Below are 18316 nucleotides of genomic sequence, written 5' to 3' on the forward strand. Positions count from 1 at the left end.
ATGCATGTGGTTGAATGTGGATGTATGTGGGTGTATGTGGATGTATGTGGGTGTATGTGGATGTGATGCCTACGGCCGTGCTATGGTGGCCATCTTGCTAACAACCTGAGGATGAAGGTATTTTGAGGGCAGAGAACAGAACCAAGAGAACTGCAGGGAGCAGAGCAGGAGCCCTGACTTCCACCTGGAACCGACCCCACCCCTGGCCTTTCTTTTAGAAGCCTCTCATGGTAAGCTATGGACCTCAGGCCAAGTATGGCCCAGAAGTTGTTTGTAAAGTTTTATAAAACGTGGCCACACCCACTCATTGACATAACACCCATGGCTGCTTTTGTGCTACAGTGGCAGAGCTGAAGAGCTGTGGCAGAGACTGGATGGCCCACAAACCCGAACACACCCTTATCTGTAGTTTTAGAGAAGAAGTCTGCCAACCCTTGGTTTAAGCCCTCTTATGTCAGCATGGGCATCTACAGTGGCCACTCTTGGTGCCTCTCCCTGCTCCTCTGTAACTAGGCTGGTGGCCATCCCTCAGCTGCTATGAAGTCAGACTGCTAATAGCTCACCCCTGCCCCTGCACGAGAACTGCCCTCAGTCAGACCAGAGCTGCCCTGCTCGGGAAGTTCCACAGGTCTCCTCCTTGCCCAAAGAGGGGCAGCCTGCATCCAAATGACTGATTGACACAGGGGCACAACAGATCAGCCCCCTTGCCTCAAGGTGGGACCCACTCTGTGGCACAGTCCACACTCCGGAGTCCCTGTAAGCCTAGCCAAGGCAAGGCTCCAGTTGAGATCACATCCTTGCACAGCACCATCCCCTGCCCTTTCCTGCTGCCCTTTTCTAGAGAGTTCTGCCTCAGTAAGCCACTTCCATTCAAATCTCTGTCTCAAGCACCCAACCTAAGGTAGCATCCCAACGATATACCCTGGGTGGAGCTCTGCCCTAATACCACCATCATCATTCTTATTTATTTATTTATTTATTTATTTATTCATATGGTTTGTCAAGATGGGGTCTTGTTATACTGCGCAGGCTGGTCTCAAACTCCTGGCCTCAAGGGTCCTCCGCCTCAGTCTCCCAAAGTGCTGGGATTATAGACATGGGCCACGGAGTCCAGCCAGCACTCTTGAGCCCTTGACCGTGGTCACTGATTACCAGAGGTGTTTAACATGCACCTGTATATGAGTATGTGTGAATGTATGTGTGTATGTATATATGTGTGCATATATGAATGTATATATGGATATAGGGATATGTGTAAATTGTTATATGCAAATCATGTTTATGTAAATTACTGATGTGAATTATAAATGTATAGATTATATGTGTATGAATTATGTATGTAACTTTTACAAATTATCCTTTGGATGTCTTTAGGTGGGGCATGGAGTCTCTTGTTCACCTGTCTTCAGCCTCCCTAGTGTCTTCAGCTAGGCTTGCCACTTATACCTGTTGGCCCCTGTGGGCATTTAAGGTCTTCACCCCTATCTTTGGTCATTGTTTGTCGCTTCCTCCTTCCTTGGGTGACACACAAGAAAAGCCCCTGCTATTCTCTTTGGTCAGCCCAAGTGCTGGGGGTGCAGGAGCTTTGAGGCCCCCACCTCACTCCAGTTCTCAGCAGGATGCTCATGCCTGGGAGAGGCACAGGGACCCAGGGCCCCTCCCACACAGCTCTTAACCATCGAGGCATGGCTTACCTCTGCCATCTCGATTTTCCCATCCGAGTTTTTATCATACTTCTGCATGAACTCCTTCATCTTTTCTCCAAAGTTGTCACTCTTTGACATCTGTGGAAAGACAAAGGGGGCTGATTTTTGCTGCTGTATCTCATGTGAACCATGATCTCAGAGCAGCAAGCTTGGAAATCATTTCCATCCTGGATAAGTGGGTGCAGCACCAGGTTCTGCTGATGCTCTGATTGATCCCAGCTGTGTTGTTTTCCTTTCCAGGTCCCCTCCAAATCAAGTCATCTCTTCTTCAAGGCCCAGTCATACAAATTTCAAAAGACACGTGGCCATGCTCCATACCACGTAATCAAACATGCCCTGCCGCCTTTGAGATGAATTAAGCTACAACTGTGTAGGAAGGGGTTGGACTTGTTCCCATCACTCAGATGTGAGAACTAAGGCCTCAACACTGTACTGAAGCAGCTTGTAATCAAACTGAACTTAATCCAGTGCCCCATAATAGGTTAGCACTTCATTATAGCAAGGTGGATTGCTCATTTTCTTCTTTAAAGACTAACTGGCAATTCCACACTATTTTCACTCCAGATTTTCATGTCAGGAGGAACATGAGGAGGAGGTCGTCATGTAGCTGAAGGGTAATTTAAATAGTCCACCCCATTATTCTGACTACTAGAAAGCAAAGAACTTAAAACATTCCTTCAGGCCCACAGCTGCCTATCTTAAATATAGACTTGAAGCTCTCGAACCTTCCCCTGATTTGAGATAGTGCTGATTAATTATTTGCATTAAGGAGCTCTTCCTTCTCCCTAATCAATGATGAGCCCACCTGGCATGGCTGATGCTTCTGCGTCACTCAGCTGATGACTTCCACATGAATTGTGTGCTCCCCAGGATTGGGCCAAGGGAAATTCTATCACTTATGAGAGTCTCCTGAATCCCTCTGATTGCTTTTTACTTTTGGAATTAGTATCAATTTGTCAATATTTATTTGTTTATCAATATTTATTTATATTTACAAAAGTACATAGTCTGATCCCAGGCACTTGTCACAAATGTGGCCATCTTTTTTAAGTTTTACAATAGCTCCTGTGAAGTTAGTAGCCCTTCCATTTGACACACTAATGGAGGTCGAGATGACTTCTCTAGAGGGCACCCAGTGAGTATAGCCAGAATTTGAACTCATGGCTTTTGCTTCCAAGGCCCATATTCTTTCTACCATATAACAGCTGCTCTGAGAACCAGTCCTGGATGACATCAGTTGGGATTGTTGACAGACTTGAAAATCACCCCGATGACATCTGAGGAAGGGAATGACTAAGAGAGGGATTTTAGATGCAAAGCACTTCATAAAAACACATTTCTCCAACTAGCCCATGATCCCAGAGTCAGTTCTGAAGCCCGTGCTTTCTGTGATCCAGGCTTCATTATCCTAGGAGTTGATGGGAGAACTGTTGATAAACAAACCCATGAATCGCCTCCAACCCTTTAAGCCCGTCACTTTGACCTCCTTCTCATTGGGGCATTCCGCCGAGCTTTGAACCAGGAGCTCACTGGCGGATTTGTGACTCATCTCCCAAACTGCTCCCTGAAGAGCTGCAAATAAACAGTGGATTGGCCAACAGACACGCAGCAGGGGACAGTAGAGATACCTCCAGAGCACCCGAGGGAGCTGATGGGAGGGTGTGGGGCTGACTCCATGCACTCCAGAACCAGACACGGGAATCACAGCAGACTAGTTCCAATCACCTGAGCTTTGCAATATTTCACATACCTCCCCCAACAGCCTTTAGCAAACTCAGTAGTGCCATGTTGGCACCAGGGAAAGCAACATTCCTGTCACTAAGGGGCTGGGAGTGATCTGGAGTCACTTTGGGCAGGCTTAGAAGGTTGTGACACCACCACGAATGAGGCCAGCCAGTGCCGTCTGGTTCAGATACTGGCTGAGAGCAATCCTTAATTTTCCTCTAGTTCCTTGCTGGGGATTCTAGCCTGCGTTGCTCTAGAACAGTGGTTCTCTTCTGAGGACGATTCTGCCCCCAATCTCCCACCAAGGGGACATGTGGCAATGTTTGGAGACATTTTTGATTGCCACAGCTTGAAGGAGGATGATAGTGGCATCTCACAGGTAGATCCAGGGATGCTACTAAACTCCTACAATGCACAGGGCAGCCGCCACAACAAATTATTCAGCCTCGAATGCCAACAGTGCCAAGATTGAGAAACTCTGGTCTAGAATCAGGGCACTTGAAACCTCCTAGGCATCCAATCTGGAACCATGACCCCTAAGCACCTTAGGGCAGCTATGGACTCTGTCCCTAGGGAAAAAAATACTGCATCTGTATTAACACGCACACACAGACATAAAGCTTTTCAGCTTTGCAGGAGGGTTCATCAACCCCTGGTGTCCATTCATGAATAGCCCCCAATTCCAGACACCCAAGGATATTGAGATAGGGTACTCTTAGGTGATAGCCTAATTTTTTGTCCTTACAAATAAAATGCTGTGTCAAGACCAGCGATATGAGGCCTGTTTATGGCATACATAACTGGGACAGAGCACGCTCAAAGGCATAGGTCAGGAAAATCCCAAACAATGGGAGACAGGGCTGGGCTTACCATGCCAGAGCCTTTTCTTGCCTTCTCCAGCTCTTGGAAAAAGTTTTCTAGCTCTTTACCTTCAATATACCCATTTCCTGGAAAGAGAGAGAGAAAAAATCAATCTCAGCGCTAAATAGTAAGGGGAGCATGGGGTGGGCATGTCAGGGGCTTCGTGGAGAATGTCTTCTCCCAGCTGGCCCGCAGGCAGGTGTCTAGGCCAGTGGAGCTAGGGGTGTGAGTCCAGCCCCCAGGGCATTTGTACCTAGAGATCCAAGATGAACAACATACATTCAGCAGCTAGAAAATACTGGGAGGAACTTAGCACAGGGTCCGAGGGGACAGAGGAGAGCAGAAGCTGGCAGCTTCTGTATCTGTCCCTAAAGCCTGGGCAAGCACTAGGTGGCGGAGGTGTGACAGGTCATCAGCAAGTGGTGGGCTCTGGTCAGAGCCAGAACGGGGTCCCTGGGGTTCAGAAGGTGTAGTGGGTTGGAGTGCTCCCCCAGAATGCGACCTTGTTTGGAAACAGGGTCATTGCAGATGTCATTAGTTAAGATGAGTCATACTGGATTGGGGTGGGCCCTAAATCCAGTGGTTGGTGTCCTTATAGAAAGGCCTCGTGGAGACACAGAGACCCCGGAAGACCACGTGAAGATGGAGGCAGAGGCCAGTGTGATGTGTGTTCAAGTCAAGGAATGCTGTGGGCTGCCAGCAACCACTAGAAGCCAGGAGGGAGGCAGGGAGCAGATTCGCCCTCAGAGTTCTAGCAGAGCCTGTCGACGCCTTGAGTTCACACTTCTAGCCTCTGGAAATGCGAGAGAATACATTTCTGTTGTGTTAAGTCACCCAGTTTGTGGTGCCTTGCTATGACAGTCCTAGGAAACAAAAACAGAAGGGCCCAGAAAAAAGAGAACCACAGGGCACCTGTCCTATGGGATGTCACCTCCCACCCCACACTTGGTCACAGGGATCAAGGATAGGAGAGGCATCCCACCTGGTAATGAAGAGAGGAGGTTCTGAGGCCTGTGGATGTAGATTTAAAGCCTGGTTCTGCTGTACTTACCAACAGTGTGACTTTGAGACTGTTATTGAACCCATCTCATCTGCAAAGTGGGTTATTATAATTAAACAGGATTTTGTATGGAAAGCCTGTCCTCTAGTCATTATGAGTGCAGCATAAATGTTGTTACTGAGTTCCATTACTAGAACCCGTGTCTAAAGTGGGAATGAATCTGTGGGAAAAGTGCAGTGATCACAGCCTGACTTGCGAGATCACATAAGTAGTGTGAGGTCCTTTAGATTCTCACGCCTTCAGCCTGGGTGGTCTAGAGACCAGGACTGAGCTGAATGCATAGTCAAGGTCACTCACCGGTCAGTGCTGTGATGGGGAAGGAGGCATTTGTGGTTGGAAAATCATGCAGGGCTCAGGCAGTGCCTCCTAGACGTTGCTGCGGCAAAGAATCTCCTGGGGATTTTTCCTTTTTTTTTGAGACAGGCTCTTGCTGTGTTGCCAGGCTAGAGTTCAGTGCTATTCATAATTGTGATCATAGCACACCACAGCCTCAAACTCCTGGGCTCCGGTGATCCTGCCTCAGCCTCCCAAGTAGCTGGGACTACAGGTACCTGGCACCCAGGGATCTTTAAAAAATATGGATATCTGGCCCCCATTTGTTTGGGGTGTGAACTAAGCAGCATGATTTCTTTTTTTTTTTTTTTTTTACACTCCCAGGTGATTTCCTGTGCAGCAAAGTTTGAAAACCACTGACCTAAAGTCAAGTTCCAAATTTGATCTAAAGCCATTGAGCAAGATTCCCGTAGAGCAGATTCAGCTCGAATGGGAAGGGAGGTGGTAGCTTTCACCAAGGGCAAATGGAATTACCAACGCAACAGAGAAAATAAAGGAGCATTTACCCTGGCCTCTGTGAGGGCTTGCGAGGGGAGGCTTTTCCCAGCTTCTCCTCCTAGGGTCCCCTGGGAATTTAAATTCTGAATAAACTTAGAGGCACTCTCGACTGAAGAATATGCCACAATAAATATTGTATGGCAAGAATCACAAGAGATAAATTATTTTTGTCTGCAGGGAAAAGACGTGATTGTAATGGGCTTGCAGAGTGAGACTTGAGTTCCCTTTTATCCTAGAATGGGGTGGTTATCTTCCTTCTAGGATGTTTGTAAAGCTTCTTAGGAGAACTGGAATTTCAGAAGAGTGTGGTTCCTGTGAGGCCGGCTAAAGGAGGGGAGTGAGGGAGAGGGAGATGGGCTTTCTAGGCAAAAAGACATTCATCTAGTTGATGATACCCTGAGTTGGAGAATGAGGAATTTTTCTCTTCCTGGTTACTCCCTGCGGCGATCTGGCTATTCTCGTATCGCTGAGGTGCAATTTCTTCTCGACTGAGAAGGCAAAGTCACATTCTTCTCCTTGGAGGCTTTGTAGAGACAGACGGGGAGGTGGAAAGCTGAGCTCAGCCCTGGGTGCATCTGCGGCTTCCAGAAGCCCAAGGCTAGGGCAGGAGGTGGGGGCTCGGAGCTGGCACCATGAATGCGTGGCACGGTTCAGTGAAGCAGAGACCACAGGAGCCATGGCTGGGCAGACACAGGAGCGAGTATGTGTCTGTTTCATAAGTGTATCAGGAGGTGGCTGAAAGGAACTGGGTTGGGGGAGCCCGCAGAGCAGCATGGTATGTTTCTAAGAGCTGCCTCCACTTAGCTCTGAACAGTGTCCCTCATTCCTCTGTGGAGCCCTGTTTTGCACCAGGTCCTCGATGTTCTGCCATTTCTTCTCTGGCCCCCTCGCCTACCATTTCGGGGGTCGGCAGAGTGACCAGCCTTTCTTGCTGAGGCACCGACACCTGGTTCTTCTCCTCCCTGTGTTGTACCCAGATCAGAGGACACCACCTCTGTGACCTCAATTTCTTCTCCTATGAAATGGGGACAACGATAGCACCCTCCTCATGCGGCTGCCATGAAGATTAAAGAGGATAATAATACACTTGCCGCGCTGGCCTGCAGCAAGCCTCAAACATGCTGGCGGACATTGCCATTATGGCCGCTGTTTGTGCCTCCCGCCCATGCTGCAAACACCTTGACCCTGGGCTGCTTTCTTTAGGTTGGAAAGATTTAGGGGCGCAGAGGGAGGCTAGAGCAGGCAAGGCTAGCACAGAGCCCCACTCCACTGAACGCTCTGAATCCAAAGGAAAAAAGTACAGACCTCTAGGGGCCACCTTTTCCTTGCAGTTTTTCTGGGACTTAGAAAGAATAAGTATTTATTTCTACTCCATCTTTTTTTCTAGAAAGGTTTGAAGGAGGTTTAACAACCTCAAGAAACTCAGAATCAGCCAGTGCCTCGCCCAGCAGGAAAGTTCTGAAGGTCAATGGAATGTCTGTAACTTTTCAAAGCGATTTTGCCCTCTTGCTTTGCTCCGGCTGATAATCTGAGCCCTCACTATGGGTAAGGCATGTGAGGGTTGCTGTGGGGGAAATGAACCCACACACAACGTTTCCAGACACACGGGCATGGCAGAGTAGAATCCTTTTCTGCGGACAGAAGACATTGAGGCACACGACAGAGAAGGCAAGCAACTTGCTCAGGACCACACAGCCAGGGAGGACCAGAACGGAAGTGTCCTAATTCCTGATCCTGGCTAAATTCACTGATTCATTCATTTGAGGAATTTTTTTTTTTTTTTTTTTAGACAGGGTCTGCTCTGTCACTCAGGTTGGAGTGAAGTGGCTGGATCATGGCTCACTGCAGCCTCAATGTCCTGCGTTCAAGCCATGCTCCCACCTCAGCCTCCCAAGTAGCTGGGACAACAGGCATATGCCTGACTAATTTTGTTTGTTTGTTTGTTTTTGGTAGAGACAGGGTTTTGCCATGTTGCCCAGGCCGGTCTTTAACTACTGAGCTCAAGCGATCCACCTGTCTTGGCCTCCCAAAGTGCTGGGATTACAGGCGTGAGCCACCGTGCCTGGCCCATTGGAGGAACCTTTGTTGAGCATCTGCATTCTGTAGGCACTGAAGGTGCAAAGGCCAGCCAGGTCCTGCCATGGTGGGGCTTATGCTGTAACAGGGTGTGGGTGGGGCAGGGGACAGACAATAAGCAAGGATATGAATTTAAACATGGTGTTTCCAGTGTTGAGAGCAATGAAGGAATGATGGTGTCACAGAGTAGATACCGACTTCCAGGGCTTCTTGGAAAGGACGAGCAGGGAAGACCTCCCAAGAAACCTCAGCCTCTGGGAAGGGGGTAGAGAAAGGAAGGAGGAAAACTGGAGGCAGGGAAAGAGGTCCAGTGGCTAGAAGGGCAGCTGTGGAGAGAAGCCACTTCCCTGAATTCAGCTTGAGCAGCACAGGCAGCAGGAGGTTTCTGGGGCAGGAGGAACCCCACTCCCCACACTAGGAATTCCACCACCTCCCTCCGGGCACCTCAACAAAAGGACAGAAATGTGGTTCAATGCAGTGAGCCTTGATGTTTTTGAACTGAGCCACATTTTCACCTTGTGCCTGGTGCTCAGGGAGCTATCACCAAGGTTTAGATGTGGGCCCATTCCCCAAAAGCACCAGTGGTCAGCCTGGGAGAGGGAGGCAGACAGGCAGCTGACGGCAGACCAGTGAGGAGCAGAGGAGAGACTGGCAGGCGGTGCTGCAGGGCCCAGAAGGGACACTCCACACCCAGCCCTCCATTGTGGATGGAAAATGGCCTCTGCTGCTCCGGCTTCCCTCAAAGCAACTCCCTATCCATCTCCAGGAGGCCCTTATCACTGGAGGCTCGGGTAGAGGAGAGGCTCGTGGACACCCTTCTAGGAGGACATTAGCACTGGATGAATGGTCTGCTGTTTCTATGACCCTCTTGCAGCGGGTGAGGTGACTGGTCACCAAGCAAGGCTCACGCGGATGGGCAGCGATAAAGATGTGGTTACCGTGGCAACCGTCACTTCTAACCTGTTGTCAGACCACATCCTGTGAACATGAGGGAGCAGAACTGAGGTGAGACCAAGGGACCCTGCTTCCTTCCTTACTCTACTCTTGCTACCATTCTTCATCACCGTCATGCCTCGGTTTTCCCCAATTTAAAGTGAGACAATACTACTTTACCTTTCTGGCCGCAGACACTTGGGAAGCTATGAGGAGGCTTCACCCCTCAGTGAAAAGAGACCTCAGGGATACCTTGTCCTCCCTGAGCCTTGTATGTTAGATTTTCTAGGAGTTGAACAGGTAAGAGATATCTGAGTAAGTGGTATAATATTAATAATTCTACCACCTGCTCTATGACTGTCCATGTGATATTGGGCAAGTCAATCTCTCCAAGCCTCAGTTTCTTTATCTCTAAAATGGACATAACTATTTATGCCCTCTCTACTTTACAGAGTTATGGTGAGAGCTGTACAAGGTAATGTTGTGGAAGCACTCTGGAAAACGTAAAATCTCACATAAATGAAAGGAACAAATATTGCCTTCCATTTATACTCTCTCCTCTTAAGTTCCTCTAAATCAGTTTATAGATGAAAACTCATTAACCTGAAGAGTTCCAGCACCACTGCTTTCCTTAGAATACTGGTTCTCAAGCCAGGTATGGTGGCTTACGTCTGTAATCCCAGCACTTTGGGAGACTGAGGTGGGTGGATTGCTTGAGGCCAGGAGTTCAAGACCAGCCTGGCCAACATGGCGAAACCCCATCTCTACTGAAAATACAAAAATCAGCTGGATGTGGTGGTGTGTGTGCCTGTAATCCCAGCTACTTGTGAGGTTGCGGCACGAGAATTGCTTGAACCCAGGAGGCGGAGGTTGCAGTGAGCTGAGATTGTGCCACTGCACTCCAGCCTGGGGGACAAAGCGAGACTCTCTCAAAAAAAAAAAAAAAAAAAAAGAAAAGAAAAAAAAGAAAAAGCCAGGTGCGGTGGCTCATGCCTGTAATTCCAGCACTTTGGGAGGCCGAGGCAGGTGGATCACGAGGTCAGGAGATTGAGACCATCCTGGCTAACACGGTGAAACCCCGTCTCTACTAAAAATACAAGAAAATTAGCCGGGCTTGGTGGTGAGCGCCTGTAGTCCCAGCTACTCGGGAGGCTGAGGCAGGAGAATGGCGTGAACCTGGGAGGTGGAGCTTGCAGTGAGCCGAGATGGCGCCACTGTACTCCAGAGCGAGACTCTGTCTCAAAAAAAAAAAAAAAAAAAAATGAAAGAGAGAAAGAAAGAAAAAATACTGGTTCTCAGTTGAGGCTGTGTATTAGGATCACCTGGGAAGCTCTGACAACAACACTGTTGCCTTGGCCCCATCCCCAGCATTTCTCATTTAATGGATGAGGGGGAAGGGGGTGTTTTCAAAGTTCTGCAGGTGATTCTAAAGCTCAGAACAGTCAAGGTTCGGAACTGCTTCAGAGCAACACGTCTCAAACTTTAGGGTATATAAAAAGCACCCAGGGATCTTATTAAAGTGGAGATTCTAATTTAGTAGGATTGGAGCATTAGGGCGTGCTGTTCAAAATGCAGTCTGTGGACCAGCAGCGTTGGAACGACCTGGGCGCTTGTTAGGAATGCAGAATCCCAGGCCCACCTTGGACCTGCTGAATCTCTTTCTCTGGGGGGTGGTGCCCAGCAATCTATTGATCACACTGTCTTGGTGATTCATCAATATGCTAAAATCTGAGAAGCAATGGCTCAGTGGTTTTCAAATTTTGGTCTAGGCCAGACACATCAGTGTCACCTGGGGGCTTCTTAGAAATGCAAATTCTAAGGACTGACCCAGGACCTACAGAATCTGAGTCTCTGGAGATGGGGCCCAGAAGCCTGTGTTCTAACCAGCCCTCCAGCACACTCAAGATGTTGCATCCAGTTGCTTCTAGTGCACCAGCCTGTGTAGCACTCCGCGGTCCATAGATTAGCGAGGTCAAAGGAGGGAAGGTTCGCACCTTCCGAACTTCCTCGTTAAGCTGCACCAGAAGGCATCCAGGAGGCCAGGCCACTTGTTGGTCTATCTGGAGTTGGAATTTACCGAAGGCGAACAGTCCTTTAACCTCCATCTGGACCACCGTCTGGGACAGTCAAATCCTACCCTTCGGGGTAAGAAATTGGCTTCCCCAGGCTCTGCCCCAGTATTAATCTGGCTTCGCATGGTGCGCATCATTCACGAAGAGCTTTCCGCTTCCCACCTCATCTGTTGTTTACCACCCTGCCCGGTAAGCAGTTATCAACCCCATCTTAGCAAGGAGGAATCAGAGGGGGAAGGAGATTCAGCCACAGCTGACAGAGGTCCTGGCCTCCTTCTATTTGTCCCAGGGACAATGTCTGTCCATATCTGCATTTGTCCTGGCTTCTCACTCTCGCTCTGTCTCTCTTTCTCTCTCTCTCTCACGCACAGACACACAGACACACACACACACACACACACACACACGCTTCTTCCAGTGGCTTCTGGAAAAAAGAATAAGCCCCAGAGTGAAGCGCTACCAGCTACCAGCTGAATGCTTGGGCACTTGAATTTCAATCTGTGTTTCTGGGCTGTGCTGCTTTGGACCAGTGGCTCCGGAGCTGGGCTGGGTCCCCTGAACCTGTGGACATCTGGCAGCCTAATGCTGGGCTGAGTCCCAGGCATGAGGGAAGCCAGAAGGATAGCGCAGATTGGGTGAGAGGGGAGACAGTGGAGAGCCAACAAGGACAGGGGGAGGGCTGAAGCCAGGGGCCCCAGATGGGCCAGCTTGGCAAAGGAGGGCCTGTGATGCAATCCGCCGGCGGGCTGAGGCTGGAGAGGGACTGTTCTTGAAGAGCCTCACGCCTGCTCTATTAATTCTGGCTCCCTTGGTGTTGGAATTGATTTCCCTGAGGGGTCTCCTTAGCCCTGGAAACCTCCCCCAGGGGCTTGGCTGGTAAAGCTGCTGAAGTCTGGAGGGGAAGATACAAGCTGAGCAGGGCAGGGACAGCTGGCCAGGCCGGGCTGGTAGCTGCCCTGGCAATGCGGGGCTGGCGTCTTGTTTGTGAAATGGGTCCCTTAGGCGGCCTCTCCCGGGAGCCCCAGCTCTTCACAGACCAGCTGCTCCCCGCTGCCGGCTGGTGCAATCAGAGTCAGAAGCAGAGCCATAGCGGGCAAGAACCCACTTGGAGGTTCCCGGCATAGAGCTGGTGCGCGTGGACACTGTTAGTGAAAAAACCGGGGAGTTGGGGGTGGGAGCAGAGGCAGGGGTGGGGGACATTTTCCAGGGCCTACGCCAGATGGGTCAGGCAGCTGTTCCCTGAGAACCTCATATCCTGACATCACGCCACGCCCAACTGAGAGGTATACAGACCCCTAGAGGTTCACTAACAGGGGTCAGAGAAAGCTCTCCTCTGACAACTTTCATCTCGGTTCCCAGTGTCAGACCCTGTTGATTTTAATAGGCCAAGACCCAATCATTTTGATAAATCCTATGATTACCTTATAAACATCATAGGTATGCTGCATTGTAACTGTTGTGTCATTTATATAAACACTTAATATACATCACATGTGTTGTGACCCTATTTCAGCGTGTCTTATATTTCAAAGTATTGCAGGACCCCTCATGCAGCTGCCCAAGGCCAGTTGCCCAGGTTTCCATCCATCTCTGAGAGGTGTTGCTGTTGTGAATTTCCTCCCCATTCCCAAAACCAGGGACAAACAAATGAGCAGTGTCCCGTGCTCTGGAAGAGCCTGCCTGGGCCCTGCAGTCTGGCCCTGAGTGGTCCGCAGTGTTGCGTGGGCTTAGAGACGACTTCCACCAGGTCACTGGGTTTCAGAGGGCGAGGATGGGAGCGTTGGCAGGGCCATCCTCAGCCCTTTGTGGCTTCTGTTGTTATTTTCAAAATCCTCAGGGTCCACATAGATAAGAAGCAGGACTCAGTCCCTGTGAGAGGCTTTGAGCACCCCCTGCATCACCTGGGCCACTTGGAGGTGAATAGGAGCCCAGAAGAGTCTAGAGAGATCCCCCTACCTGGAGACATATACGTATTTCTTACAAGGGAAGAAAAGGTGTCTATCACATTGTTTTCTTCTTATATCTTTATTTATTTAGTTAGTTTTTTTTTTAAAGATAGGGTCTGGCTCTGTTGCCCAGGCTGGAGTGCAGTGGTGCAATCATAGTTCACTGCAGCCTTGGACTTCCTGGGCCCAAGCCATCTTCCTGCCTCAGCCTCCCAAGTAGCTGGGACTACAGGCATGCACCACCACACCTGGCTAATTTTTAAATTTTTAGTAGAGCGGAGGGTGGGGAGGTCTCACTGTGTTGCGCAAGCTGGTCTCGAACTCCCAGCTTCAAGTGATCCTCCTGCCTCGGCCTCCCAAGGTGCTAGATTATAGGCCTGAGCCACTGTGCCTGGCCTCCCTTCTTATATCTTTATTGTTTTGCTGACTACACAGGAAACAGATACTCTTGTAAAATTTTCAAGTGCTACAGAAATTAACTTAGAAAGTAAAAGAAAATCCCCTTTCATGTGGCTCATCCACTCTTCAGAGAAAACCGCTATTATTCAGTTGTATTTTTCTAAATATCCTGCAACATACATACATCATTCATAATAAAAATGGGCTTATATCCTAATAGTGTTCTGCTACAGTTTTAAACAATATCTTAATAATACATCTTGGACATTTTTCCATGTCACTACAAAAGCTTCACTTTGCCCTATCATACTCCATCATAGAGATGACCATATTTATTTTTCTGTCCCCTGGTGAAGCACATACCCCCATGCCCATTGAAATTGTTAGTAATTCCAAAGAACACTGTAATAGACATGCTTGTTTGTATAACTTTTTGCGCACATACGAGTATATCTATGTAGGCTGGATTCTTGGAAGGGAGTAGGATGTTCAATTTGGCCCCATGAATGTCCGCTTGCCCCTGGAAGAGAACTCATCTTATCTCTACACTCTTAGTTGCTTTCAAAGGGGTGGCAAAAGCTAAGGCACTTCTCTTCGGAGCTACAACTTTGCTGCTTGCAGATGGTCAGTAAAATAGGAGCCTGCTGGCCTGTCTAATCAGAACCACAAATAAAGGATAGTGTGAACTCTGAACTGGGCATCCCTCAGCCACCTGGGTCCTTTAGAGGGGGAAAGTTCCTGATACAGAAGCGATGAGGAAGCAACAGGGCAATGGGCTCGGATACATAAGGCCGTGTCGGGGCCACTCGGAGCATGGAGGTGATGTGTGGAAGAGCCCTAGACCCCACCAGGGTCATTGGGTGGGCTTGGCTGTTATCTTCCCTACCTCAGCCTTTCAGAGACAATGTTGGAACCCTCCCAAATGCATGCCCTTGGCTGACTGCTGAGGCAGAGTTGGTGGAATGGTATTGTGGACTAGGAGACCAGATTCCTGGTTTCCCCTTCACGTCTTCCTGCTTTGCTGTGTGATCTTGTGAAAAGAATTTTGCCTCTTTGAGTCCTAGTTTCTCACTCTCCAAACACACACGTCTTCCTCTCTCTACCACAAGGCTAATGAGAATTTTGAAAATAATCCAACTCTAGGGTGATGGTGGCTTTTTCCGTTTTGAAATGGGCTAAGGGTCCTCCTGCCCCCATCCTCCCTCTCGTTGGGATTCAGCTGCCTCCTAAGATCTCTTCGTCTTTGTTTACTACCAGCCAGCATCCAGAAGGGGTGGGGAGGTGGTTCCCACTCTCTGGGGGCTGTGGTTAATTGGGCTACAGCGAGCTCACTCCAGGGACCTGGAGAGCTGCAAGGGAGAGTTCTCTCAGGCGTTTTTAAGATTGTGAGTGGTGGGGGGCACTCTTAGAATTGGGAAGAAACCCCATGTTGAAAACGGAAACCAGAATTGGTGGGAGAGAGGCCTAAATAGGGCTGGGAGCACCTCAAGCAGTACGGTGTTGGGCTCATCTGCAGCCTTTGGGTGTTCAGGAGGGGAGGAAGGTCACCCAAAGCCTAATTCTGGATCCTTTTGTGGAATTCCAATTTGGCTATATACATATTTTCCTAAGTCACCTCTCTCTCATCTCTGGTATTTTAATCCTCATTGCCTTCCTTCTCTGTCGGGTCCATGGCCCTTCCTTGGGACTTCCTTGAGGCTGTGATGCAGAGATGGCAGTAGGAGCCTGATAGACGAGGAAGATGCAAGCATCGAGCTCCCCCTTCAACCCGGAGCAGGAGGGAGCCAGAGGCACAATGACTTTGGGAGGCTTTGAAGATCTTCGGTTTGGTGGTAGCTTAACTACACTCTAGCCAAGCCAAGGACCCCATTTTGGGATACATGAAACTGCCCGTCACCCCCAAGGGTGGGTTGGGGGCTTTTCTTTGGGGGAATGGGAGGGAGACGTGTACCTATCATCATGGAAAAAAACCCTCTTCCAAACCAAGCAGGTGTCCAGGAACCAGAGTGGGGGAATAAACGCTGGCCAGGAACCAGTCCCACCAGTAACTTGCTCCATGACCTCAGAAAAGTCAACCCCTGTGTCTATTTCCTCGTCTGTATAAGGGGAGTCATGGTCTGCCCAGCAGCCTCACAGCTTGAGAAGGTGCACTTGTGCTTAAGTACAATGTCTCAGATAAACGTAAAGATCTGCATGGTTATAGACAGTGCTCTTGGTTGTCCCTCTGAGAATGGGGGAACGTAGAACTGTAGAGTCCTCTGTTTATAGCTGACTCATCTACCAGAAAGCCAGTGGTGTAACCTTGGCCGCTTGGTAACTTTCCTTGAATCATGCAAGTCTCTGGTGCAGATAAACTGGCAGGAGCCTCCTTAGGGAATGTGCATGTCATCTGGAATACTAAAAGGCTGCACTTCTCTTAGGAGAGCCCTTTGTACCAAGGGAATTTTATGGCAGGAGCTGGGGATTAGAAATACAACCCCTTCTTAGCCCCATTTTACAGATTTAACAATCTACCCACCTCCGTCAGTAATTCATAGGCAGATCACAGTCCTAACTCAGGTATTCAAATGCCTAGTCCCCTATCCCTTCAGCTTTCTCAGTTGGCTCCAAGGAAACAAAATTTCACCCATTAGCATCCCTAGACATTAACCCCTGCCTCCCCATAGCACTCTGGGCAGAGGATCTCTGTTCAGCCACCTCCACACCCTGCCAAGGCAAGGAAGGGAGGAGGGAAGAATGGAGTGAGGCACACCTGACGCCCCTCTGTTTTCCATCCTCCTTGCTCTCAGACCCCAGGATAAACTCCCTGAGCCACCACTCTGTCACCCTACAAAGATCTGGGCCAGGGGCCTGAATGACAGGTGTCAGAGCCCACAGGACTGAGCCTGGCCCCCTGGGGGGCTGTGCAGTGCAGTGGTTAAGAACTTGTGTTCTGGAGACAGCATCTGTCTTAGCCTTTCCCGTTGGCCTCCCTTTGGGGTCAGCCCCTCCAGGAGCCATTAGCTACCCCAGGGGAGGGTAGCTACAGACACCACAAAATGTCTGAGATGCCAGGACATTTTGGATGCTCATCTTAGCCAGGTCTGTGCGTAGAGAGGGAAATCAGATCACTTATTCTTTCAGAGTGACAGAAACAGAGTCTCTAGTGATATCAAAAGCCTCTAAAGGGGGACCACCCTTTAGGCCTGAGTCAGACCACCACAGACTCTCGGAATCCCAGTGCTGGGGGCTACCTCCAAAGGTCATTCTGTCCGGCCCTTGATTTTTGGTGGAGTCAGTGTCAAGACCACACAGAACAGAGGGTTGGTCACTGAGGCACTTAGGGTGGTGCCTCCCCCTACCCAGAGATGAAGTCACCAAGAGCACCAAGGATGATCACTATGAGGGAACAGGTCTGGGACTGGCACCCCAACACTGTCCCCACCACACCCACTGCTGCTGTGTTAGGAAACCCACATGCCCATGGCGGCTGGAAAATAACAAAGGAAGCCGGGGGGTGTTCGGGGTCGCCAGTGCCATTTTACACTCCTGCTCCCAGCCAGTCAAGCTGGGGAGGCCAAGTTTCCCTTCAGGATCCCCTAACTGATCCCAGCCTCCAGCAGTGTAAGGGGGCTAACCTGACATTCAACGAAACGGGAAGAGGAGGAAAGAAATGAGTGGGCTTCTGAGACCTGTGGCTGGAACAGCTGAAGGCAGGGGAGGTGGGGGACATGGCAGGGGGAACCTGGAGGCCTTCCCAGCCCAGGCCACCTCTCTGAGAAAGCTCCCACTTGCTCAGAATAAAGCTGGAAATGCGGGTGGGCTCTGGGTCATCTATGTTAGGGAAGAAAGTTACTGACAGTTGTGCCCAGAGCAGCCGGATGTCTCCCAAACTCGGGGACCCTACCCCCACAGGCTCTGCGACCAGGCCACCTCCTAAGGGCAAACGTACACCTGCCTGCATTCAGCGCCGCCCCCTGCCCCCTTCACCGCAGGTCCCCTGGGTGCCAATGGGCACAGAAGTTGGGAGCTTTACTAACCGTCTGCGTCAAAGTGCTTCCAGATTTCCAGGAACTGGGACGCCGTCAGCTCGGCCAGGTGCAGGTAAGGGGGCTGCTGCTGTGGGCCAGCCATGGCGAGCCGCTCGGAGACCTCAGCCTGCACCGCTCCCGCTCCGCGCCGGCTGGGCTCTGGCACTCGCGCTGGAGCTGTGCGCCACGCTGCCCTTATATACGCTCTGGAGCCTGCGCCCGCGCCCGGCCGCCAGCAGGGGGCGCGCTCGCTCAGGGAATCCGGCCGGGGCGCGGCGCGGCGGGGGCGGCGGCACCAGAGGCTCGGCCCGGACTCGCAGGGGGCCCTTACCTCTGCGCTGAGACCCCTCGGCGCCGGGCCAGGGACACCTGGAGGCTTTTCGGTGAAAAAGAGGGAGAGGCTGCCCTTGCCTTCCCTCCCGACCGTCTTGAGTACATCCACCACTTATTATTGCTGGCAGTAGCAATAATAACAGTAGTAACAACACTAATACTGACACTAACACAAATTTGACAAATATTTAGCACTCGGGCTTCGGAGTTCTCTAGGTCTCTGTCGTGCCTCCTCTCTCCTGATCCTTCCACAGCAGGAAGAGCAGGGACCACTTTTCTGATGAGGTATTTGTGACTTGAGATGATTGAGTGACTGGCCCAGCAAATTAGTGGCAGGGCTAGAATTTGAACTCAGCGCTCTTTC

At 50.2% G+C, this 18316-nt stretch overlaps 1 protein-coding gene across 2 annotated transcripts in view; it reads right to left on the reverse strand.

Moving 5' to 3' along the window:
- CALB2 (calbindin 2) overlaps positions 1-17796 on the reverse strand; it is a 31922-nt gene extending 14126 nt beyond the window's left edge. Inside the window, exons 1-3 of one of the 2 annotated variants that reach the window (XM_023210368.2) lie at positions 17629-17796; positions 4302-4378; positions 1695-1784 (exon numbers count right to left, since the gene is read on the reverse strand). In XM_023210368.2, coding sequence (XP_023066136.1) covers positions 1695-1784; positions 4302-4378; positions 17629-17722 — 261 coding nt within the window. In that variant the 5' untranslated portion in view covers positions 17723-17796. The remainder of the gene's footprint in view (positions 1-1694; positions 1785-4301; positions 4379-17628) is intronic. The other variant, XM_023210367.3, reaches the window with a different exon arrangement.
- Positions 17797-18316: the final 520 nt, after the last annotated feature.

This window comes from Piliocolobus tephrosceles, chromosome 17, assembly GCF_002776525.5.
Source record: "Piliocolobus tephrosceles isolate RC106 chromosome 17, ASM277652v3, whole genome shotgun sequence".
In the NCBI taxonomy this organism is placed as follows: Eukaryota; Metazoa; Chordata; class Mammalia; order Primates; family Cercopithecidae; genus Piliocolobus; species Piliocolobus tephrosceles.